The sequence below is a fragment of the Pelophylax lessonae genome (assembly GCF_965119305.1).
Source record: "Pelophylax lessonae genome assembly, chromosome: 9".
NCBI classification, from domain to species: domain Eukaryota; kingdom Metazoa; phylum Chordata; class Amphibia; order Anura; family Ranidae; genus Pelophylax; species Pelophylax lessonae.
In genome coordinates, this window is record NC_138776.1 from 104,487,090 (window position 1) to 104,513,198 (window position 26,109).

The 26,109-nt window shown below is 45.0% G+C and overlaps 1 protein-coding gene across 4 annotated transcripts in view; it reads left to right on the forward strand.

The window, feature by feature from the left end:
• The first annotated feature begins 14,605 nt into the window (after positions 1–14,605).
• The window catches only part of ATE1 (arginyltransferase 1), a 153,456-nt gene continuing 141,952 nt past the window's right edge, over positions 14,606–26,109 (forward strand). For 3 of the 4 annotated variants that reach the window (XM_082267395.1, XM_082267396.1, XM_082267398.1), the window contains exon 1: positions 14,961–15,089. In XM_082267395.1, coding sequence (XP_082123521.1) covers positions 14,984–15,089 — 106 coding nt within the window. In that variant the 5' untranslated portion in view covers positions 14,961–14,983. Of the gene's footprint in view, positions 14,767–14,960; positions 15,090–26,109 lie in introns of those variants that run through there. The other variant, XM_082267397.1, reaches the window with a different exon arrangement.

Genomic DNA, 26,109 nt, shown 5'->3' on the forward strand with positions numbered 1-26,109 from the left:
TTTCTTAAAGTGGTTGTAAACCTCAGACATGAAATTATGAACAAGACATATCCCTCTATAGTGTGCACTTGTCTCAAGTAAAAGCACAAAGTGTAATTTCTGTCTGCTGATTTGTTCCTCTGCTAATCAGCATGAATCACTTCTAAACCGTTTTCCTGATACCAAAACAAACATGGAGGGAGCTCCAACTGATTGACAGCTTTAGCACTTTTCCTGTGTACTGTCTGGAGGGGGGGGCATGTCTCTTCCATCCAATCAACTCTCAGACCTCCTCTCATTGAGCTCTGCAGAGTGTAAGCTCTCCACCCCCTTTTTTCTGAACTCATAGACAAACTTAAAAATTCAGTACTTTGAACTGATGTACAGAAGAGAAGACTGCAGATAGAGATGAAACAAATCCCCCTATAAGTTGGATTGGTTTGTGCATCACCTGAGGATAGTCCCTGCACTGGGTATATTTAAGGGTTTACAATCGCTTTAATGGAGATCTTTCATAAGAAAAATGTAAAAGTTGTGATGTGTTCTTGTTTCATAAAAAAAATACTAGGCAACAGGCTACCATGCTAGTCTATTTGCTTCCATACTTTCAGTTCCCCAGATCAAGGAGGGAAGATAAGGACTTCTGACTTTCTTTACATTTTTTGATTCAGTATACTTAGTGACTCAAAGTATTGAAGCCAGTGTGTTAACATACTAGTCAATCAATTAGCATTTTTGGCATTGGCAACCCCTTATTTCTTTTATGAAAGGTTTGCATTTAGTGTGTTTCCCTTATACTAATCTAAAAATCCCTACATGAATGAAACCGAAAGATGTCCGTGCAATATGCTAATTGAGATTTTAGATGTTTCATGCCTGTAAATCAAGCAAAAAAGAAAATTCCCAGCTCAACTCACCAACAGCCTGCAAACCACTGAATTATCCTGTCTAACACTATGCTTTAAAAACAGGGGTTTAGTCTGCACACGTTTGCAAATACATGCGTAAGCTGCAGAGTCACTTTACGGCACCCAAGTATTGTCTGCAGTCCCAAATCTACATTTTTGAGAGCCTCCATAGTTGAAACACATGCATTATAATGGATAGATAGAGGGCAGGCAAGCCTGGAGGGAGCCCACCCCTCCTTTTAAAGGCACAGGGGCACACTGGACACCCAACATTATAGCACAATGGCAGCAAAGGTGTCCACTGTGTCCTCACACCAGTATTCCAACAGTACAAACAAATTTTCACTGGCCTTCGCAGCAAGGAGCATATGCAAGGGCAACGCATGCAATGCAAAACAAAACCAAAGAAAATTCCCACCTCAACTCACCAGCCTGCAACCAACCAAATTATCCTGTATAATGGTTTGCATTAAGAACAGGAATTTAGTGAGAACTTTTTACCCGAGTCCTCTGAGGTGTCAGACTGGTTATGGGACATGGCACATTGATGAAATGATATATGAAGGAGAATTGAAGAAACAATTCATAAAACCATTGAACTCTTGATTTTGGCACAATACTTCTATTGGCACATTTGTCATCACATGAACACAATAACATAACTACAGTGCCTTGAAAAAGTATTCATACTCTTTGAAAGTTTTCACGTTTTGTCACGCTACAACCAAAAATGTAAATGTGTTTTTTTGGAAAAAAGTTGCATATAATTGTGAAGTGGAAGGAGAATGATAAATGGTTTTCAATTTTTTTATTCAATAAGTCAATACTTTGTAGAACCAACTTTTGCTGTAATTACAGCTGCAAGTCTTTTTGGATATGTCTCTACAAGCTCTGCACACCTAGAGAGTGAATTTTTTTCCCATTCTGTTTTGAAAAATAGCTCAAGCTCTGTCAGATGGAGAGGGTCTGTGAACAGCAATTTTCAAGTATTAACACAGATTCGCAATTGGATGTAGGGCTGACTGGGCCATTCTTACACATGAATATGGTTTTTATCTAAACTATTCCATTGTAGCTCTGGCTGTATACTTAGTCATTTTTCTACTGGAAGGTGAACCTCAGTCTCAAGTCTTTTTAAGACTATTAACAGGTTTTCTTCTAAGATTGCCCTGTATTTGGCTCCATCCATCTTCCTATCAAAGCTAAACAGTTTTCCTGTCCCTGCTGAAGGAAAAACATATCCACAACATGATGCTGCCACCACCGTGTTTCACAGTGAGGATGGTGTGTTCAGGGTGATGTGCAGTGTTAGTTTTCGGCCACTCATAGCGTTTTGCTTTTAGGCCAAAAAGTTAAATTTTGGTCTCATCTGACCAGAGCACCTTCTTCCACATGTTTGCTGTGTCCCCCACATGGCTTCTCGCAAACTGCAAAAGGGACATCTTATGGCTTTCTTTCAACAATGGCTTTCTTTTTGCCACTCTTCCATAAAGGCCAGATTTGTGAAGTGCACAACTAATAGTTGTCCTGTGGACACAAGTGACCTCAGTCCATACTTTCCTAGTGGTTCTGGGGGTTTTCCTGGAATTCTCATTCTATCAGGCCCCAGAGACCCAGAGAAACCTTTTTCCTCTTGAACATCAGATTAACCCTCCGTGGCCTCCCATTGTCTTGCAAGGGGCTTTCCCTTGTCTGGTTCAGATTTGGACTTGGTTCTTCAGGTATTCCTGAATTCCATACAGTTTCAGTCCTTTGTTGTAGACCTATCATTGGCTGTTGCCCACTCCTCACTTTATCTGAATTCCTGTATCTGTCAATGGATAAGAAAAGAATACGATTTTTGGAGTTGCCATAAAACTTTTTTCTTAGAGTCCTTTGAGGTACCATCCGTCTTACTCTTACTCTTGCCCTTGCTACTGGTTTTCCACAAAACTGAAAGCCCCACTCCGGACAATTTTAAAAATTCTCTCTGCACTGAAAGAGTTAATTGCTTGTTTAGAGAAGTTTTTTATTTTTAATTTGGTATTGGGGATCGTCCTGAGGGGAGGCTCAAGGCTTGATATGATATACACTGGTGAGTGTGTGTTGATTTTAAGGGAGTTGTAAAGTCAGGAAGGATTTTTATCCTAATGCATTCTATGCATTAAGATAAAAAGCCTTCTGTGTGTAGCAGCACCCCCTAATACTTACCTGTGCCCCCTCTCTGTCCAGCCATGTCCACGAGTCCCTTGGCCTTCCTGGGATTCTCCCTCCTGATTGGCTGAAATACAGCCGAGGCGTCATTGGCTCCAGTGGCTGTCCATCAAAGTCAGTATGCCAATCAGGAGAAAGAGGGGGCGGGCCGAACGGCAGCCTCGTGTCTGAATGGACACAGAGCTGTAGCTCGGCTCGGGTGCCCCCATAGCAAGCTGCGTTTAGCTGAAGCCCCTACTCTTCCTTTGGGCATATGCCGAGCTCATGATTGTGCACTTGTGGCTGGGCCTGCTAGGCCATGTGGTCAGCTTGGCGCTTCCCTTGGAAGGGGTGGTGCTGTGGGGGCACTTCATTTTTTAATGACAGTCTTGCCACCATTATTGTGTGGGGCACCTGTCCCTTTTAGCCCTGCAGGACCATCAGGGTACCCTGCCTGCACGTCCGCGTCACGGCGGGTGGTCCCCTTTTAAGGGGGCTATTTCCTATTATGCCCTCTGTGGAGGGCTCGGAGGGCAACCCCCCTTTTTTTTTTTGCGTGGTACAGTAGGTGGTCCTCTCGTGGGCCCTTGGTCAGCATCCCCTTTGCAGATCACAGTTGGCGGCCTCCCCTGATTGTTTTTTTTCCGGGTATATAGCGACCCTACTGGGTCTGCGTCCACGCACCCTGAGTGCTCAGATAGTGAGGATGATTCCTCTGCTCCTCTAGCCGTGCATTAAAAGGCGCTGGTGGATGCACTGTTTGTGTCACTGCGTGACACTTTAAAAGTGGAGGTTGCGGCTGATGCTGCCTCGGAGGTGCAGGTCCCTTTTGGCACCCACAACCCACAGGCCCTCCAAAGCGGCGGGGGTGTTCCCTTTTCCGCTTAGCAACATTGTCACAAAACAGTGGGGTTGTCCAATACGCAGTGGTTTCTAAGTGTTTTTTGCTTGCGGTGTCCTTATGAGGATTAACTGTGTTAAAGGTGGACGGTCCCACTCGTCGGTTTCCAGGTTAAATAAAGCTACCTTCATTCCAGGTGAGGAGTCCCTCGCCTTTAAATATCCAGCTGATAGGAGGGCGGAGGCTCTGGCCCGCCATATGTTCGCTGTGGCTGGTTCGGCACTTAGGCCGGTATTTACTATTGCCCTGGTGTCACAAGCTTTGATTGAGTAGGCTAAACTTTTACGCCAGGACCTGGAGGGGAAACTGCTTTCCCCTGTCTTGTGGAGCTGACGGATCAATTGGTTTAGGGGCTACAGTTTATCTGTGATGCCTCTTTGGATGCGGCATCTTTTGATTTCTAGGCTGTTTGTATCAGCAGTGGTCTTTCGGCATATTATCTGGCTGAAATACTGGTCTGCGGACCAGACTTCTAAGAAGGCCTTATCCGATCTCCCCCTTGTAGGGGATTGCCTGTTTGGAGCTTCCATGGATGACATCGTTAAGGGTCTCACAGGGGTAAAGAGTACTCTTCTTCCGCAGGCTACCAAGGGCAAGGAGCCCTGTCGTAGATGTGGGCCATTCTCCTCGGCTCATAAGAGGTTTTTTTCATCCCTTAGGGTCTCAAGACAAGGGATCAAAAGTCAGGGCCTCTACTGGAGGTTCCAAGAGGACCTGGTCTGGCAAGCCACAAGCGGGCTCTTCCAGACCTGTGGACAAGGCTACCTATACATCAACGGGCGCCCTCACCCGTATCTAGGGTGGGAGGACGTCTACGCTGATTTCCGGATCCATGGACCTCCCTGGTATAGGACACATGGGCCTACGAAGTTATTCGGTCGAGTTCGATGTTACCCTTCGGAAAGGTTCTTCCCTTCCAACCTGCACTTGTCCCCAGATCACTTACGGGTTTCTTTTGGGTAGTGCAAGACTTGTTCCTTCAAGGGATGATTGTTCCGGTTCCGATTTTGGAACGTTTTCAGGGGTTTTTACTTAAACCTCTTTACAGTTCCCAGGAAGGAAGGCAAGGTACGTCCAATTCTGGACCTCAAGGCACTAAACTGCTTGTGTGAGTACAGAAGTTCCGCACATTCACACGGTAGTGGTGGCCCTACATCTGGGATTTCATCTCGCTTCTATCGACATCCAGGACGCCTACCTGCACATTCTAATATGGGCCGGTCACCAATTCTTCCTCCAATTTGCCATGGGCAAGGAGCATTATCGGTTTGTGGCGTGGACCTTTTGATCTCACCTCCGCTCCTCGGGTCTTCACAAAAGTGTTGGACCCAGTGCTGGCATGGTTTGAGTCAGCGGGTGATCGCGGTACTAGGGTACCTTCTTCTGTGAATGGAGTCTTTTGACTGCTCTGATGGACAACTGGAGATTGCTCTGCGAACTCTGAGGGAGTTCGGTTGGATTCTGAACCTTCAGGAGTCTACTTTGGTTCTGTCCACCAAAACTTGACTATTTGGGTCTGACTCTGGACTCGGCCTCAGCCAGTGTGTTTCTTCCTCTGGAAAAAATCCAGACATTGCAGGAGGCAGTTCAGCTTCTGTTGTTCAGCAGACAGTCATCCCTCTGGGCTTGCATGTAGGTGCTGGGCCTGATGGTGTCCACCCTCAAGGCGGTCTGTTTGCACAGCTCCACACAAGATCTCTGCTACAGGGATTCTGGTGAAATGGGGCAAGGATCCACGGTCTCTAGAGGTGGCTTCGTTCTCTGGCATTTCGACAGAGAAAATCCTTTCTCCCCCTTTACTGGGCGGTTGTCACTACGGATGCCAGCCTGTCCAGGTGGGCAGGCGTCCTCAGCACAGATATGCTCAGGGGCTCTGTACTCTTGGGGTCCAGACTGGTGATTAATGTTCTGGAAATCTGAGCGATCAGCCTTTCTCTGGCTCATTGGACAATTAGTCTTTAGGCCAGTACGAATTAATTTGGACAATGCCACGGCTGTGGTTTAAGTCAACCACCAAAGGGGCACAAGTAGTGTCCTGGCAGCTAGGTAAGTAGCCAGGAGTTCTAAGGTGGGCTGATCAATTTGTTCCAGCCCTCTCAAATTTCTGCCACGACTCCTCGCTGGTCTTGGTACGCTGATCAGGTATGGCTGGTCGCCGATGCTCATTGGGGGCTTCCTCCCAGGGAGGATCTGTTGTCCCAAGGACCGATCTTCCATCCTGCTTTACAGTCGCTGGCTTTGACGGCATGGCTGTTAAACGCCAGGTGCTGAAGGATGGAGGTTTGTCTGAGTTGGTGATTGCTACGCTTTTGAAAGCTAGGAAATCTACTTCTAGGAAGATCTACTATTGTATGTGGAAGATGTACATTGCATGGTGTGAGTCTCTTGGGGTTCATCCTCGCTCCTTCTCGTGGTCTGGATCTTAACCTTGCTTCAACGAGGATTTGAGCAGAAATTGGCTTTGAGTACCATCAAGGGCCAGGTATCGGCTTTGGCGGTCTTTTTCCAACGATCCTTTGGCCTCCCACTCCCTTTCTTTAGGATGTCCGACATTTGGTTCCTTCAGCATGTGCTCCGTTGCAGCCCTGGGATCTTAATGTGGTGCTTTCAGCTCTACAGCAGCCTCCCTTTAAAAATAATTGGGAGGTTTCCCTGCTTGTGCTGCCCCAGAAGGTGGCCTTTTTTGGTGGCTATCACCTCTGCGCGCAGGGTGTCGAAACTGGCGGCGTTATCCTGTCGTTCACCTTATTGGTGATTCACAAGGATAAGGTGGTGCTTCGCCCCTGTCTGTCATTCCTTCCTAAGGTGGTCTCTGACTTTCATTTGAATGAAGGCATTATGTTGTTTTCCCTCTGTCCCAGGCATAACATCCAAAGGAAATTGCCTTGCATTCCTTAGATGTGGTCCAGGCAATTAGGGTGTACCTGGCAGCTTCGGAGTCTTTAGGAAGTCAGACTCTTTATGCTCACGGACGGACCTCACAAAGGGTTGTCTGCTTCTTCTGCGAACATTTCCAGATGGATCAGACAGATGGTAGTTCAGGCCTATTGCATCAGGGGTCAGGTTCTCCCTTACCCTGTCAAGGAACACTCTACTAGCACGCTTAGTGTCTCCTGGGCCTCCGTCATCAAGCGTCAGTGATGCAGGTTTGCAAGGCGGTCACCTGGTCGTCGGTGCCCACTTTTACAAAAATATTTATAAAGTGGATGTGTTGGCATCTGTGGATGCTTCTTTTAGCTGCAAACAGCTGGCTGCTGTTTAGAGGACCTGGTCCACTTTGAGGGTGTATTGTTTTTTTTCCAGGTGTGCTCCAATTGTTTATGGTTGAGCTTTTTTTTTTTTTTTTCCCCACCCCTCATGTTTAACACTGCTTTGGGACATCCCAATGGTTAAGAAGAATCAGGAGCTGTGTCTGTCAATGAACGAAAACTTACCGTAAAATCCATTTCTCTGATGTTCATTGACGGACACAGCACTCACCCCTCTGAGGACTTGGCTTTCTTCTGACACTACTTGTAAAAAAACTGTATACCCCCTGGGACTGCCCATAGGCATAGTAAAGATTTTTCCTGCCTAGTGTCCTACTCCTATAGGGGGCAGTATAACCCAATGGTTAAGAAGAATCAGGAGCTGTGTCCATCAATGAACATCAGAGAAATGGATTTTATTACAGTAATGCCCCGTACACACGTGCAGATCGTCGGCCGAACGATCGGCCGTCTTTTGTCCCCGGGCTGTCGTGTCTGTTGAAAAGTGCAAAAGACTGCACAAGAATTTTGTCCGCCGACTGCAGAAGTGATGTCATGTGATGGTTAACTTTCCCTGTGTTTTTTCTTTTCTGAGCATGCCCAGTCTTGCAAATCTGCTGTCTGTCGGCCGAATTCTGTATTGACTGGTGAACAATCGGCCGCTCTGGTGTCGGCATACAAAAATTTTAATGCTTGCACGACAGATTATTTTCGGCCGAAAGTGCGCTGTCGGCTGTCGGAAGCATCATACTAACAAGCTGAAAATCGGCCGATCGGTCGTCGGCCGAATCTTTTCGGCCGACAATCTGCACGTGTATCCGAGGCATAAGTCAAAAATCCCATTATTTTTCAAGTCACTGCTTGGGCACAATTAACATTTCTAGATGTGTCCTATACCAGCAGTATTTCACTTTTTGAGTTCAGATCTATTTTAAAGAATCTCCCAACATGCAGCTAGTTTTCTCAAATCAGTTACTATGTAGTTGCTCTCCTATACTGTTAAGGCCCGTACACACGTACCGATCGTCGGCATACAAACGTCGGCGGACGAAAGATCTGCCGATTGTACGCGTGTTAGTATGGTGCCTCCGACAGATGTCTGCGCACAATCCGCGGACAAAAGTCTTTCTTGCAAACATGAAAATTTTTGTCTGCGGACACCAGAACGGACGATTGTTCGCCTGTCAGTACAGAATTCGGCCGACAGACCGCAGATTTGCTAGACTGGGCATGCTCAGAAAATTAAAAACACAGGGAAAGTTAACCATTACATGACATCACTTCTGCAGTCAGCTGAAGTCTGCAGACAAAATTCTTGTGCTGTCCTTGTGCTGTCTTTGCACTTTTCAACAGACACCGACATCCCGGGGAGAAAAGAGGAACATTTGTATGCCGACCATCGGTACGTGTGTACGGGGCTTAACTCTCCAAACTTGCATATAAATTGACACAGTACTTTATCCATTGTCTGCTCTCTTTATGGTATTCATGTTCAGATAGTCATGGCAGTGTCTGCTTTTTCCCCATTCTTCATCATACACAGTGGCTAAGTGGTTAGCACTTCTGCCTAGCAGTTTTGGGGTCGTCTGTTCAAATCCCACCCACGGCACTACCTGCTTAGAGTTTGCATGTTCTCCCTGTGCCTTTGTGGGTTTCCTCCCACACTCCAAAGATGGGCTTGAGGTTAATTGTCTCCTGTCTAAATTGGCCTTAATATGTATGAATGTGAGTTAAGGACCTTAGATTGTAAGCTCCTTGAGGGCAGGGACCGATGTGAACGTATAATATATGTGAAGTGCTGCGTAAATTGATGGTGCTATACAAGTGCCTGTCGAAAGCACCATACTAACAATCCGAAAATCGGCAGATCGGTCGTCGGACGAAATTTCCCTTCTGAATTTCTTATGTACGGGCCTTGAGTCTATCATGTGACACCCAATATTATCAGTAGAATCTGATTGACATTGTCACCTCCCTTTTCACTCTCTCTGTATGGCCAAAAATTTGAGAACCATTACACCAATTTATGCTTGTTGGACATTCCATCTCTACTAGTATGCCAGCAATTTCTTCCCATTTCCTCCATTATGCCAACAGTCTTTGCCCATATCATGTAGTATGCCCAAAAGCACTTCCTGTCTCCTGTAATGTGCACACAATCTTTCCCCTTTTGTAGTGTGCCCACTCTTTCTGTTCTTATCCTGTAGCCATGTCCACAGTCTCTTCCTGTCATCTGTAGCCATCTGTATCTCTTGAAGCATACCGTTGCCTTCTGCCTGTCTCCTGTAACATGCTTGCAGCCTGTGCCTGTCTCCTGTAGCATGCTTGCAGCCTGTGCCTGTCTCTTGTAGCTTGCCCATGCCTCTACCCATTTCTTGTACCATATCAGAAGTCTCTAGTATTTTATGTGGGCCTTTGCTGATGTGATAGGCTGCACTGGGTTCCTATATCAAGTAAAAGATAAAATTCCGGAAACTGCTTCTACTACTTTCACAGTACATCTTTTACACAACTTTGCTCTCTTCTGTCACTCCTTTCCGCCAATCCTCTCCTACTAATTCAGGGTTTTAGTCCTTTTACATTATACAAAAAAAAAGTGGGGTACCTATTGTGTTAAAACAATGTCCCCCGATCTAGATCCATCGTCAATCAAGACACGTCCCCACCGCCGACCTGAAAAACAATGTACCCCATACTCATTCACATGGGGGAGGGGCAGGATCTGGGGGCATCCCGATTAAAATAAGCCCCCCCGCCTGCAGACTTACACAACCATAGCACAGGCCAAGGTATGAATTTTAGGGAGGAGGACCCTACGCTGTTTTTTTTTTTGCCGGCAATTCTTAAATTTTTTACATTCAGCTGTTAGCATGTGAATGACAAACTGCAGAATGCACATTTGAGATGCCATTCATTTGAATGGTACCTAAAAATTTTTGGGGAGGCAGTTTGCGTGATAAATCGTGGTGCAGTTGCAGCAACCCGCATCGTGTGACGCTTGTCACCCAAAAAAAGTTCAGGAGCTACCTTTGGGTGACATGCTTCATGCGATGCTGATTGCTGCAATTGCTGCACGATTTATCACGGCAAAACCTCACTGCAGTTTTAGGTGCCATTCAAGTTCATCTGCCCGTGATTCAAAATGCTGAGGTGTAAATGCAGCCTTAGGACGTCTGGTGCTTATTTTATTTTTTTTTACTGCCTCTAAACTCTTCTCCGTGTTAGTCAGTAAAAAGGTACAGGGCGCTCTGGAAAATGAACTGAAGCACTGGGAGGAGAAAGGGGGGTGGAGATAAAAACAAGAGGCTGGTGGTCCTAAGATATGCACTTCAGCAGCACTCCAAGGAGAGGAAAGCAGCTCTCTGGCAGAGACAATAGGGAACAGCAGAAGGCGCTTCTAATGGCGCGTTTCCACTGAGCTTTCTGGTACGGTTCGGTACGATACGCTATTTATGCCGTTTCCATTATGAATGGTACCCTAATTCCGAACCGTACCGTACCACTTTTTGGTACCCTTTCGTTGGGGTACCAAGCACATTAGACCCGTACCAACTGGGTGGAGCTACACTCTGCAGAACTTTGATTGGTTGACAGAGAATCGTCTATCACAGCTTTCCTGCTGTGACAAGCTACACCACGCCTATCATGAAAAGGGTACTATTGGCAGTGGAAACGCAATGTGTACTGTACCGTACCACTCAGTGGAAACGAGGCATAAGTGCAGTATAAACAGGTTATTTTTGCCTCAAGCAGATAAAATGCTTACAAGAACCAGTAGGTATAAAGGCTCATCTGTATAATGAAAGTCACTCACAGCGGTGATCGCTCTTCTGGCTTCCACCTTCCATTGTTCTCTCCTGCTGGCTGGCCCCCGGTCTCCCATCAGCGCCACCACCTAAAACAGAGACACCATATTTAGACTGAACCCGCTAGATGTCTCCTGGATACCGCTGGGGCTCAGTGACTTTCATTATACAGATGAGCCTTCATACCTACTGGTTCTTGTAAGTGTTTTATCTCCTTGAGGCAATAAATACATGTTAATACTGCACTTAGAAGCTCCTTCTACTGTTCCCTTTTGTCTCCTCCATGCTAGCCTATGTGTCCATGCACACATAAACTTTCAGAGGAGTTTGGAGGCATAAGCGTTTAGGGGCAGTAAAAAAACCCTGACTGCCAGTGCGTCCAGGAGCATAGGCTGTTTGGCTATAAAAACGCAAAACTCCAAAAATCGCTGGAACAAGCTTTTAGCCAGATTTAGCTTTTTTACATTTTACGGAGTGTGTTTACTGTAAAAACGCTAACTCTCAAAAACACAAAAAAACACACATTAACGCTCATAATTGCTATTCAGAAATGCGGCTAAATGAGTGTTTTTAATGCTGCCTTTTCCTGACAGAAGCTATGGTGTTTTTTAAACTTTGTGTGTGCATGAGCTCTCAGGCAGAGTTATTATACTTACCTCCTCTGTGCAGTGTTTTTTGCACAGAGGAGCCCCGATCCTCCTCTTCTCTGGTCCCCCTCCAGCGCTCTTGTCTCCTCCCTCCTGAATGGGTCCCCCCCAAAGCAAGCAGCTTGCTGTGGGGCACCCAAGTAGGTGCCCTCCCGACCCACGGCTCTGTGTGTCCATTCACACCTGGAGCCGTAGTATAGCCCCACCCCCTCCATCTCCTGGTTGGCTCACTGGCTATGATTGACAGTAGCAGGAGCAAATGGTTCCTGCTGCTGCCAAAAGCCAATCAGGAGTGCGAGTCCCTAGAGAGGCAAGGCTCTCGTAGACGTTGCTGGATCGAGATGGGGCTCAGGTAGGTATTGGGGGGGGGGGGCTAGGGGGAGGCTACTGCACATCGAAGGTTTTTTACTTTCATGCATAAAGGTAAAAAAAAAAACTTGTGCCTTTACAACCACTTTACCACATGGCTTTGCAGGTGACAACTTGTACCCGTCTATGCTGCACATGAAAGCCTCAGTCATTTCAAGGGGTTTTCTTATTACACTTGAATATGCAGTGCCATAGAAAATATTTATTAGAATCATTTTTCTTTGTCTGCAGGAGACATGGTTATCGCACATAAGGGACCCTTCAAGTGGTATTTCTGATGTCCTGTGTGCATGAGGCCTAAGGCTAGGTTTAAACTTCTGCGTTCATATTCATCCGACTTTAAGTGCGATTATGTGATGCTACTTGGATGTGGTTTGCATTTTCTATGGAGCCAGAATTATGGTGGAATCACACCAAAATAGCACAGGACCCTTTTCCAAAATTGCGCTACATTGATGTGAACAGGCACTATTGAAAACAATGTGATTTCCATTGTCATGCAATTCTGTGCTACTCAAGTTGCTTCTGAAATCGCAGTAGTGTGGCCCTGTTCACATGTCCCCTTTTGGGAACTTGTGTTCCTTGCGAGCTTTGTAGAGTAATGCACACGTGTTTCTGTGTGTCACGCATAGGACAGCCTATTGACTTGAATGGACAGCCCTGTGCATGTCTGCTTTAGCAAAGAAGCTCAGGGACCAAATTTTGGCCCTAAAACAGGAATGTTCTTATACATATGGCAAAATCGCACTGCGCTCAAGTGTCATTAAAATGACTAACACCCAAACACGCGTTGTGTGGTTTGTTGTGATTTTAGTGTAATTTGGAACGTGGGCGTAATAGCAGTGTTAATTTTGGCAGCAAATTTCAATTTAGTTTTAGTCTTAATCTTAGGACTAAAATGGCATTTTAGTTTTAGTCCCATTTTAGTCTTCTGCAAGTGTTTTAGTCGACTAAAACTCCAGTACATTTTAGTTGACTAAAACGTCCTACATTTTAGTCGACTAAAACTCATTTTAGTCATCTATAATCGAATGGGTGTAGTTCAATTGTAATTTGTAAAGCATTATTTAAGCATTTCTCTACAATTTCCAAACTCATTATATACTACTTCTGGTCCTGGAGTGAAAAATCGAATATGTTATTATTTATGGTGGTATTAAGCTTTCAGCATGCACCAGTGTTAATTTTGGCAGCAAATTCCGATTTAGTTTTAGTTATAGTCTTTTGACTTAAAATGCCATTTTAGTTTTAGTCGTATTTTAGTCTTAAGACTAAAATGCCATTTTAGTTTTAGTCGTATTTTAGTCATCTGAATTGCTTTAGTTTTAGTCGTATTTTAGTCGACTAAAATTGTGTTAATTTAGTCGGTTTTAGTCGACGAAATTAACACTGCGTAATAGAGATGATTCTGCCCATGATTCCAAATGGTTAAAGGATAAGTCCACCCTAACACTAAAATCCCTGCACCTATCCACGATCTAACACTAACCTATCTAGCCCTGTAAAGAAGAAATCAGTATACGTACTTTTATTGAAGCCGATCCGACCCAATCTCCAGCGGCGGAAGCTCTGCAGAGGACGCGGCTGACAACGGCTGTGAAATGAATGGGGAGTAACATCACCCATAGATTTACTATGGGACTTCCATTGTCGGCTGTTTTTTCTGTACCAGCCTACACAACGTAGCCGCTGCTGACAGCTCAGTGTGGGATTGGGTCGGATTGGCTTAAAAAAAAGTATGTATACTGATTTCTTCTTTACAGGGCCAGATAGGTTAGCGTTAGATAATGGAGATCTATAGAGGCAGGGATTTTAGTGTCAGGGTGGACTTATCCTTTAAAGAGGTTGTAAACTTGTTAAAATTTTTTTTTTTCTTTTACAACCTGCAAGAGAAAGACCGAATGAGCTAGTATGCATCGCATACTAGCTCATTATGAAATACTTACCTTAGAACGAGCCCCCGCCATGCCGCTCTCTTACCTGTATGACGAGCGACATGTTCAGTCGCCCGTCTTCCGGGATCGCGGCATCCGGCCATCTGATTGGCCGGAGCCGCGGTGACGTCACTCCTGCACACGCGCGCGGGAGCCGACGGTCACGGCACGGGGCTTTGAAGGAACGGCACGATCAGCCGTTCCTTCAGAGCGCATGCGCCAGTGACGTCACTGGCTGCATTAAAGGTAAATATCTCCTAAACCGTACATGTTTAGGAGATATTTACAGTACCTATAGGTAAGCCTTATCATAGGCTTACCTATAGGTACAACTTCCTGAGGAGGGTTTACTTCCTCTTTAAGAGTGAATGGGGCCTAGTCTCCAGGCAATACTTCGTTTCAGTGTAAACAGTTTGGTGATTTTAATGGGTTAAGATAGATGGACTTGTGTCTTTTTTTAACCTGAATATGTTACTATAAAGAGCTGCGCAAACTGTTGGCGCTATATAAATCCTGTATAATAATAATAACTACGTATTTGGTTGGAGTTCCCCTTTACCGTGCAGGTGCGCCAAGAATTATGTGCAGTACCAGCGGGAGCCGCAGGGCTACGCGGTGGCAGTAGAGAGCTCTGTCATATGAAGACTATGAGATCCCGATGGGAAGCTTGTTTACGGTACGGCACAGGTTCACTTCTAGAAGCAAGCTGCTGCAATTATGTATTCTATATTGGAGTACAAGGGACTGAGAGATGAGGCGAGGTGCGGCTACTGCCGCTCCCTCCACGGCAAAGCATCTCACGGTAAGTCTCTGCATTGCTGTCTATAAGCACGCCAGCTATAGAAATCAGCGCGAGGTCTCAGTATACCAGACCAAGCTTTGCCCTCACTCAATATGGCGCCTGCAGACTTGTTTTCCTGGTTAGGAGGAGTAATCATGGCCGTGGCCCAGAATTCTGCAAGGAGCGAGAGGGCGCATGCGTGTAGCCGGCTCGGCTGACGGACGGGGCAGGGAGCAAGATGGCGTCCGCCGGCGGGGGAGCCCTGAGTATCCTGGAGTACTTTGGTGGAGAGTCTGGGAACCGGTGCGGCTATTGTAAGAGTGAAGCCGGGAACGTGTCCCACGGTGAGGAGCCTACGTCACTCCGCTCCCAGCATGCTTTGCAAGCCCTGGAGCTGGGGGCATGCTGGGACTTGTAGTTCACTAAAGCTGAAGTGTTGCAGCCAGTGGCTTATGTGCCCTGTGTTTTCTTTCTGATTTGGGGGGGGGGGGGGGTGGTGTGACCTCTAATAATATCTCCATTATAAAGGATGTGAGGACAGATCAGTGCATACACATACTAACCAAACTACTCTGTACTAACATCTTTTCCTTCTTTATATCAACTAACAGCCAAATTATTATTATTTTTGGATAGAGTAAGGCAGTTTTTTTTTTTTGCCATTTGTGTCCCCTTGGGGAGATTGCCCTTCACTTCCTGTCACAAAATCAAAACAGGAAGTGAGAGGAAACCTTGGTTGTCCCCATTGTTAGCATGCTCCTTCATTGTTCTAATGGCAATCCAATATGTGGGATTTTCTTTCACGTTGATGATAACAGGACACCTATAGATAGAGGTTTCAACTCTCCCCTTCTCAGCTCAACATTTTTCAATTCTTTTTTTCAACCTGCAGCTTCTGCTGACTGTTTATATTCAGTGCTGTTTTATTTGCTCCTGGATTTCCATCTGTTGGGTGCAGCAGGGGTCAGGCCATTAAGGGACACCCCCCCCCTAATCTCCATGCGCCATTTCCTAATCTCCATGTGGGATGCCAGACTCATAGGTTTTATTATTTGAAGCCCATGATTGGAGCCTGAGGCTCTTATTGACTTCAAAAAGGTTGGGCTCAGGGAGCAGAGCAATGCGCCCCGAGCCCACCCACTTGTGACGTTAGGGAATCAATATTCACTATTGTCTCCCTGCTTCTCCTCCTGGCCAATCAGGACAGGACTTGGATCTTAAGACTGGATTTGCCAAGAGGAGAAACCAAGGAAACCATGACCTGGATGGGGTATGTGCAGATCTGGCAGGGGAGTTTGATTCTAGACCCCCCCCCCCTCAAAAAAATGGAGCACCGGCCGCCACTGGTTGGATGGCTGATTCCTGGGACAAACACAGGAGATGTTTATTTTTTAAATTTGTTTTTTTTTATTTTATATTCAGCTTGGTATCAGAAAGTAAATGTTAGTCCTTGCCCCTAGATGGCGCATTATCAGACACTTATGGTGGATAGTTGGAGGGATTATATTATTTCCCGTTCAGTGTAATACCTCATGTGCCTTATTCATTTTTCACCACAAGATGGCATTGTGTGCCATATTCTTGGTTGGATAGCTGTTTTTTTGATTGTCTTTCTGGATTTCTCCCTGCCCTCAAAAATCATGGAGTAGATAAGATGTTATAACTTGTGTCTCTTCAATGCCCCTAATGATGTCAGGTCTGACAAAACGTGTGGGGCGGAACCGGAAGTCGTAAAATCAACCCGCATTTATGTGGCCGCTGATGGAATAAATTTGATAAAAAATCAAAAATCCAATTTAAATAAAAATCTGATTTAAATAAAAATATCACACACTTATGTGTATATGTGTGTGTGTGTGTGTGTGTGTGTATATATATATATATATATATATATATATATATATATATATATATACACTATCCAATGGCTTCCACCGCACACAAATCAGGGATAAAAAATGGGCCCTGATGCACAGCAGAGACTGCAGCGCATGTAAACCAAAAAAAGAGAGCGGCACTCACCTTGAAAGGTGAACGCACAATGACATTGATTAAACCATCATTGTGCGTTCACCTTTCAAGACCCGTGAGTGCCGCTCTCTTTTTTGGTGTGTGTATATTATATCATTTTTTTTTTTTTTTGAATCATCGATTTTTTATTCACCCTGCTTTAGAGTGGTCTGCTGAGTAGAACAGGGCTGGAGGAGATTTCCTATCCTTGTAGTACCCGCAGAGCAGTGTTTACAACTTGCTTTAACATGCTGCATGGGCTTTATACTTTTAGCATGTCTTTTGAGTGGTACCATTTTGGCACATTTATTTTAGGATATGTTGTTATTGATTGTTAGTCTTTTCTTGTACATTCATGTGATCTGAGTATTAAGTGCGGCATGTTTTGTGATGCCTGTCTTTACACGCACATGAACTTTAATGGCATCCCAGTCTCAGTCCCTAGGGTTTAATACTGATTTGGCCCACCCTTTACAGCTGTAACAGCTTCAAATCCCCCACACAGTCAGTAAGCATTGTTAGGCACACATTAGCCCCTTGATCACCCCCAGTGTTAATCCCTTCCCTGCCAGTGTCATTTATACAGTAACAGTGCATAATATTTAACACTGATTACTGTATTAATGTCACTGGTCCCCAAAAAGTGTAAAAAATGTCAGTTAGGGGCCCGATCTGTCCGCCGCAATGTCGCAGTCCCACAAAAAACGCTGATCGCCGCCATTACTAATAAAAACAAAAAATAAATAAAAATTCCAAAAATCTATCCTGTAGTTTGTAAACGCTATAACTTTTGTGCAAACCAATTAAAATACACTTTTTGGGATTTTTTTTTTTACCAAAAATATGTAGCAGAATACAAATTGCCTAAACTGATAAAAACATTCAATTTTTTAATTTTTTTTATTGGGAATGTTTTCTAGCAGAAAGTAAAAAATATGGCGTTTTTTCTTTTTTCAAAATTGTCGCTCTTTTTTTTGTTTATAGCGCAAAATCTAAAAACCGCAAAGGTGATCAAATACCACCAATGGAAAAGCTTTATTTGTGGGAAAAAAAGGACATCAATTGTATTTGGGTACAACGGCGCATGACCATGCAATTTTAGTTTAAGTAACACAGTGCTTAATCGCAATAAATGGCCTGGTCATTAAGGGGGTAAAACCTTCCGGAGCTGAAGTGGTTAATTGCTGCTGGGATCTGACTTCTGTTAGAGGGTGGATGCATTCACTCTTCATGGTCCCACTGTATGTAGGAACGTAGCCACCCTATCTTGCTCACTCCTGAGATGGGCAATGTAGAATGTGTGTGGGCATGTGTAGTGTGCATACAGCATGGAACATGACCAGAACTATAGTGCACTGCTAGTTCCAAACAAAAAGAAATAAGAGGGAAAAGTAGTGATAAATGTTTGGGAGCTCACCAAGGACGTTACATGGACACAGAAATAATTGCATGGTACAGTTTTTCATGTAAAAGTGAACCAGGTGGCTTTATAGCAGCCTAAACAACTGGATTCCCTCCCCCCCCTCCTCCTCTTTCTGCCACCGCTGCCTTTGCCAGGCTCTCCCTTCCCATTAGGGAGCCCGGTACTGATGCAACCGGTTCGGTCAAATTTACTGAGAAGAGTGACAGGAACAGATGTTCCCGTCACTCTTCTGTGATGTCTGAAGTCGGAAGCAATGAGAATTTAATCACTTCTGGTTTGTTTGTTTGTTTGTTTGTTTGTTGATGGTTCTCAGTTTGATCAGATGCTTTGGAGGCCAGGGCAGAGATCGGGGGTCTAATAGACCTCAGATCTTTCCATAAAGAGGATCTGTCTTGGCCCATGCCATCACAAGGGATGTTGTTCTGCCCTTGTGATAGCAACAAAGTTAATCAAAAAACAAAAATAATAAAGATACAGGGTAAAAAAAGTAAATGTAAATAAAATAAATAATAAAATAAAAAAATATTAAAGCTCATGCGCAAATGCGAACGTAGGTCCCGCACGCATCTGTAAACGGTGATCGCACCACATCTGTGAGGTATCGCCGTGAATGTCCTAGCAAGAGCAAAAACTCTAGTGCCAGACCTCCTGTGTAACTCTTAACTGGTAACCTGTGAAGGCTTTTAAAGTGTTGCCTGTGGATAATTGAATGTAGTGTAGTTTGTCACCATTCCATTGGGGTGTGCAATTTTAAAGCGTGGCACATTTGGTATCCATTTACTCAGTCCAAAAATCATCTTTTATATTATACTAAAAATTGGGTATTTTGTGTTTATGCGCACTCAAATTCATTCATGTTTTTTTTTTCCAAAAGTATTGCGTTTGAAAAACAGCTGCGCAAATCTCGTGTGACTTAAAAAGAATTGCAAAACCCACCATGTTATTCTCTAGGGCCTCTGCTTAAAAAAGGAACACTTTTTTTTTTTTTATCAGAGTATAGCATCAAGTCAATTAAACTCCTGGGATATTGGTTTTGTCAGTTATGTAGCAGAGGGGGTTGGTAATCCGTTTAGCTGCTTTGGTGTAAATGCAATTAACAGGTGCACTAGATGGGTAACAGTGAGGCAATCTCCAAAACAAGAATGGTTTTATAGGTGGCCACAGACATTTTTTCCCTACTCATCTATTCTGACAGTTTTTCACTAGTTTTGCATTTGGCTAGGGTCAGTGTCACTACTGGTAGCATGAGGCGATACTTGAACCCTATAGGGGTTGCACAGGCAGTCCAACTCCTCCAGGATGGCACATCAATACATGCCATTGCCAGGAGGTTGCTGTGTCTCCCAGCACAATCTCAATAGCATGGAGAAGAGTCCAGGAGACAGGCAGTTTCTCTAGGATAGCTGGACAGGACCATAGAAGGCAGTGCCAGGACAAGGTTATCCAGTGCCCAGGGCAAAGAGGCCAAACTGCGCCCCCCTCTCCCAGGCTTAGTGCAAGCTTAGAGGATCCTACACCTAGTAAACCATCGCGCCCAGGGCAACTGTCCCTCCCGCCCACCCCTTTTCTGGCCCTGATAGAAGGACCTTAACCCATCAGCAGGACCGGTATCTGCTCCTTTGTTCAAGAAGGAACAGGATGAGCACTGCCAGAACCATACAAAATGACCTCCAGCAGACCACTGGTGTGAATGTCTCAAACCAAACAATCAGAAACAGACTTCATGAAGGAGGCCTGAGAGTCCAACATCCTCTAGTGTGTCCTGTGCTCACTGCCCGGCACCGTGGAGCTCGCATTTGCCATTGAACACCAGAATTGGCAGGTCCACCTCTGGTGCCCTGTGCTTTTAACAGATGAGAGCAGGGTCACCCAGAGTACATGTGACAGATGTGAAAAGGTCTGGAGAAGCCGTGGAGAACGTTATGCTGCCTGTAACATCGTTCAGCATGACCAGTTTGGTGGTGGGTCAGTGAGGGTCTGGGGAGGCATATCCATGGAGGAACGCACAGACCTCTACAGGCTTCACAATGGAACCCTGACTGCCATTAGGTATCGGGATGAAATCCTTGGACCCATTGTCACACCCTAGGCTGGTGCAGTGAGTCCTGGGTTCCTCCTGATGCACGACAATGCCAGCCTCATGTAGCAAGAGTATGCAGACAGTTCGTGGAGGATGAAAGAATTGATACCGTTGAATAGCCCCCACACTCGTCTGACCTAAATCCAATAGAATACCTCTGGGACATTATGTTTCGGTCCATCCGACGTCGCCAGCTTGCACCTCAGTCTGTTCAGGAGCTCAGTTATGCCCTGGTCCAGATCTGGGAGGAAATGCCCCAGGACACCATCCGTCGCCTCATTGGGAGCATGCCCCAATGTTGTCAGGCATGCATACAAGCTTGTGGGGGCCATACAAACTACTGAGAACCATTTTGAGTTGCTGCAATGACATTTCTGCAAAATTAACTAGCCTGCTGCATCATTTTTTTATTTTGATTTTTGGGTTGTCTTTGAATTCAGCCCTCTGTAGGTTGATCATTTTCATTTCCATCAAATGATGTGGCATCTTTTTGTTCATAACACATTACCCAGTCCTTATCGGTATAAATATCCAGCATGATATTTTTCCCCATTGAAATCTGATGTGTTCCCCGATGGAAGCGCCTCCTTACAGCAGGCCGAAAATCTACGGTCTCAATTACCGGCCGGCGTGGCATCTTAGTCCGCGCACCTGCGGGCGGGGATATATACATACACAGTATCTCACAAAAGTGAGTACACCCCTCACATTTATGTAAATATTTTATTATATCTTTTCATGTGTCAACACTGAAGAAATGACACTTTGCTACAATGTAAAGTAGGAAGTGTACAGCTTGTATAACAGTGTAAATTTGCTGTCCCCTCAAAATAACTCAACACACAGCCATTAATGTCTAAACCACTGGCAACAAAAGTGAGTACACTCCTACATGGAAATGTCCAAATTGGGCCCAAAGTACCACAATTTTGTGTGGCCACCATTTTTTTCCAGCACTATCTTAACCCTCTTGAGCATAGAGTTCACCAGAGCTTCACAGGTTTCCACTGGAGTCCTCTTCCACTCCTCCATGATGACATCACGGAGCTGGTGGATCTTAGAGACTTTGTGCTCCTCCACCTTCCAATTGAGGATGCCCTACAGATGCTCACTAGGGTTTTTGTCTGGATACATGCTTGGCCAGTCCATCACCTTTACCCATAGCTTCTTTAGCAAGGCAGTGGTCGTCTTGGATGTGTGTTTGGGGTTGTTATTATGTTGGAATACTGCCCTGCGGCTCAGTCTCCGAAAGGAGGGGATCATGCTCTGCTTCAGTATGCTACAGTTCATGTTGGCATTCACGGTTCCCTCAATGAACTGTAGCTCCCCAGTTCCGGCAGCCCCAGATCATGACACTCCCACCAACATGCTGACTGTAGGCAAGACACACTTGTCTTTGTACTCCTCACCTGGTTGCCGCCACACACACTTGACACCATCTGAACCAAATACGTTTATCTTGGTCTAATCAGACCACAAGATGTGGCTCCAGTAATCCATGTCTTTAGTCTGCTTGTCTTCAGCAAACTGTTTCCGGGCTTTCTCAAGTATCATCTTTAGAAGAGGCTTACTTCTGTCCTGTTAAACTGCTGTATGGTCTCGGCCACCATGCTGCAGCTCAGTTCCAGGGTCTTGGCAATCTTCTTAAAACCTAGGCCATCTTTATGTAGAGCAACAATTCTTTTTTCAGATCCTCAGAGTTTTTTTGCCATGAGGTGCCATGTTGAACTCCAGTGACCAGTATGAGAGTTGAGCGATAACACCAAATTTAACACACCTGCTCCCCATTCACACCTGAGACCTTGTAACACTAACGAGTCACATGACACCGGGGAGGGAAAATGGCTAATTGGGCCACAATTTGGACTTTTTCACTTAGAGGTGTACTCACTTTTTTGTTGCCAGCGGTTTAGACATTAATGGCTGTGTGTTGAGTTATTTTGAGGGGACAGCAAATTTACACTGTTATACATGCTTTACACTTACTACTTTACTTTGTAGCAAAGTGTAATTTCTTCAGTGTTGTCACATTAAAAGATATAATAAAATATTTACAAAAATGTAAGGGGTGTACTCACTTTTGTGAGATACTGTGTGTGTGTGTGTATGTATGTATGTATGTGTGTGTGTGTGTGTGTGTGTGTGTGTGTATGTGTGTGTATATATATATATGGGCAAGCGGAGCCTGGGGTACATGGGGTTGGTGTGCAGAATTTGCGCCAGGATGAAATTTCTTGTCACCACTGCAACCTGGCGCCTTGTGTTGAGCCCTGTGTTAGGAAACAACGGCAGATTTTACATTTAGTTCCACTTTGAGAAATTCTGTCAAGTTTGTTGTATTTTATAATCTGGGTGAACAGTATATTGCCCCATACACACTGACCATTAGGCTTGGGGAACTGCATGTGCCACACACAGCTGTCTGTACAAGTCAGCCCCGGTTCACACTTAATGCGAGTGCGGGGTTCGCATGTAATGTCGGAGCGCACTGCTCCTTCATTACATGCGATCGGCTGTGCGGTGCGAGTTTAGCCATACACTTTGTATGGCTAAATTCGCACCGCACCGGCAGCAAACACGCACAGGACCCTTTTTTGCAGCCGCATCAGGATCGGATCGCACAGCGGTTCACACTTGTGCGATCCGATCCTGTGCAAACTGCAAGATCGCACTGCGATATGCGATCAAACTGGGGGTGTCGTTAAGATTACATTGACACCCCCAGCGTATCGCATATGGCAGTGTGAACTGCCGGGGGTGCGTGTGCGATACGGGAACAGGCTGCGGATTCGCAGCCTTCCCGCATCGCATAATTGTGAACCAGACCTCAATGGCTGTACACCAGATGTGTTCAGGTAAACGCAGATTGCTAGTGCATCAGCATTTACCAGCATGTACAGCGTTTCTCCGCAAGCATGTCACTTTCTGCCCTCATGTAAAGCTCTGCGCAAACTGTCGGCGCTTATTTAAATCCTGTATAATAATAATAAAAAAGCAATTGGCGTTTGCCTGAGTACGGCCACATGCAGCTAATTGGATAGGTAGCTGTATGCGGCGCAGCTCTTGTGGCTGCCCAGGGTCGGGAAAGGGCCTGAAGATTTTATGCTTCAGGACAAGAGCTGTTAAATGTCTTTGTGAACGAAGGTGGATTTTAATTTCTTTTGGTACTCTTTTCTCTAATTTTAGCACTGTGCATTGCTTCTATGCTTTTTTGTCCATTTTACTGGAAGTATTGCAATGTTTTCCTCTATTTTGAAAGCTGCGTCACTGATTGTCGTTTGTATAAAAATATTTATGTCTGGACAAAAAAAAAAAAGAGAAGAATCTGAAACCTCCCACAGAGCTCCGCTGGAGGATTTTGCCAGAAGGGGGCAAACTCTGCATGCTTAGGAATTCGCTCTCTATTATGGAAATTTGTGTTTCTTGTGTAATAAAGAGAGCGGAGATCTGTCTGGAAAAAGGTTCCCCCATCTTTATACTGGAATTTACTTTCCAAGTGAAGACTTTTGGCATATTGATTGAAATTTTTGGCAATAGACATAACAGTGTAGTCTGAGGCTCTGTTCACACTGCCAGGACTTGGGATCTGACTTGTGAGACCCCATGACATGTGAAATCCCATGTTAGTTAATGAGAGCTGTCTTAATTAGCACTACTGAAGTCGCTCTGATTTTAGACTTTAGAAAAGGTTCCTTTGCTACTTTGAACCAACTTTGAAACAACCTCCATGCCACAGAGTTTACACTGCCGGTTCACACGAACGCGGCACGACTTGCATGGACTTCATATAATGAATGTCTATGCAAGTTGCTCCAGGTCGCCCGGAAGTAGTACAGGAACCTTTTTCTAAGTCGGAGCGACTTGTTTCGCTCCTATTAGAACGGTTCCTGTAGCACACAATGGACCGCGACAAGTCGCGGTAGTGTGAATGGACACTAAAAGTCCTTTCAAAGTCACATGCAAGTCTGACTCCAAAGTTGTACTAATGCCCCGTACACACGTACCGATTGTCGGCCGTAAATATTCGGCCGATCGGCCGATTGTAGGCTTGTTAGTATGATGCTTTCGACAGCCGACAGCGCATTTTCGGCCGAACAGAATCTGTCGTGCAAGCATTAAAATTTTTGTTGGCCAACACCAGAACGGCCGATTGTTCGCCAGTCAGTACAGATTTCGGCCGACAGACAGCAGATTAGCAAGACTGGGCATGCTCATAAAAGAAAAAACACACGGAAAGTTAACCATCACATGACATCACTTCTGCAGTCGGCTGTTGTTGGCCGACAAAATTCTTGTGCAGTCTTTTGCAGTTTTTAACAGACACGACAGCCCTGGACAAAAGGCGGCCGATCGTTCGGCCGACGATCGGTACGTGTGTACGGGGCATAAGAATACGTACAATCGGGTTGCTGGTAATTTTTTTTTTTTTTTTTCTTTTACATAAACGCATGTTTGGATTGTCTGTTTATGCATGTTTTATGACTGCAGGAGTGATGGGAAGAGCTGGCTGTGTAAGGCCGGCAATTGACGGTTTTGAATCTTGGCTGGTTCAGCAGGTATACTGTGGCTCGGTGGGAGGGATGCCTCCTTTTTTTTTTTTTTTTTTTTTTTTTTTATTTTAATCCTTTTTTTTTTTTTTGCACAATTTGTTGTTGGGCAGATTAAAAAATGCAAAATCACTGCAAAAACGCACTGTTTTGAATTGAAAAAAAGTCCCTGACCCTTTCTAAAAAAAAGCATCGGCTGAAAAGAAGCATAGATGTGAATGTGTTCTATAGGAAACCATGTTAAATGCAATGTAGTGCGTTTCTGTAAAAGCACTGAAAAATGCATAGGTGGGAAGCAGGCCTAAAACTGGAAGGGTCCGTATATCAAGCACTGATTTGTTTATTTGGACAGCAACAGCGTTTGCTCCCAGCATATATGTAAATCAATGATTGCAGTGCTGTAGGAGGTGATTTCACCATCGCAGTTAAAAAAAAAAAAGAGCATATATGGCGAAGCATAGGGGATTGGGTGGACACAGAGGGTGGATCTCCCCTATGGTTCACCATATATTTAACACTTTTCTTGGCAGAGATTTCTATTTCCACATTGATCAATGTGAATGGAGGAATCTTGTATGTTCTCTTTTTTTTTTTTTCTTTTTTTTTTCCTTCAGCCCATGGGCTGAAGGGGGAAAAAAAGAACATTGCATGTATGCCCATCATGAGAAGTGGGTGGATGCTGGGAGGTCTAATGGTGGGCATACCACACACTTTCTGGCAGAGATTTCTTTATCCATATCGATCAATGTGAATGGAGAAATCTGTTAGGTTCTCTTTTTTCGTTCAGCCCACAGGCTGCATAAAAAAAAAAAAAAAAGAACCTTCCAATATATGCCCAAAAAGGACCAGCAAAAGTACTGATAAAATAAATAATAATAAGGCCTCATGCACACAGGGTGCTAGAAAAATTGAGCTGCAGAGCCACTACCAATGCCAGCTTTTTCCATTGGCGTTAATACCAGGGGAAGATTTTTATTAAAGGACTTCTCAAAAGCGTCTCTTGTCATTATTTACACTACAATGGCTTTTTTGGGTGAATGGGTAGGGGTAGGGGTTCAATGTACCCCATACTCATTCACATGGGAGGGGGCCGGGATCTGGGGGGCTCCCCTGGTTACAGGGAGCGTCCAGATTCCGATAAAACACCTGCCCGCAGACCCCCACAACCACCGCCCAGGGTTGTCGGGAAGAGGCCCTTGTCCCCATGAACATAAGGACAAGGTGCTTTGGGGTGAGGGGGGTGCAGAGCCCCCCCCCCCCCGCTATCCCGAAGCACCCACCTCCCTATGTTGAGGGTGTGTGGC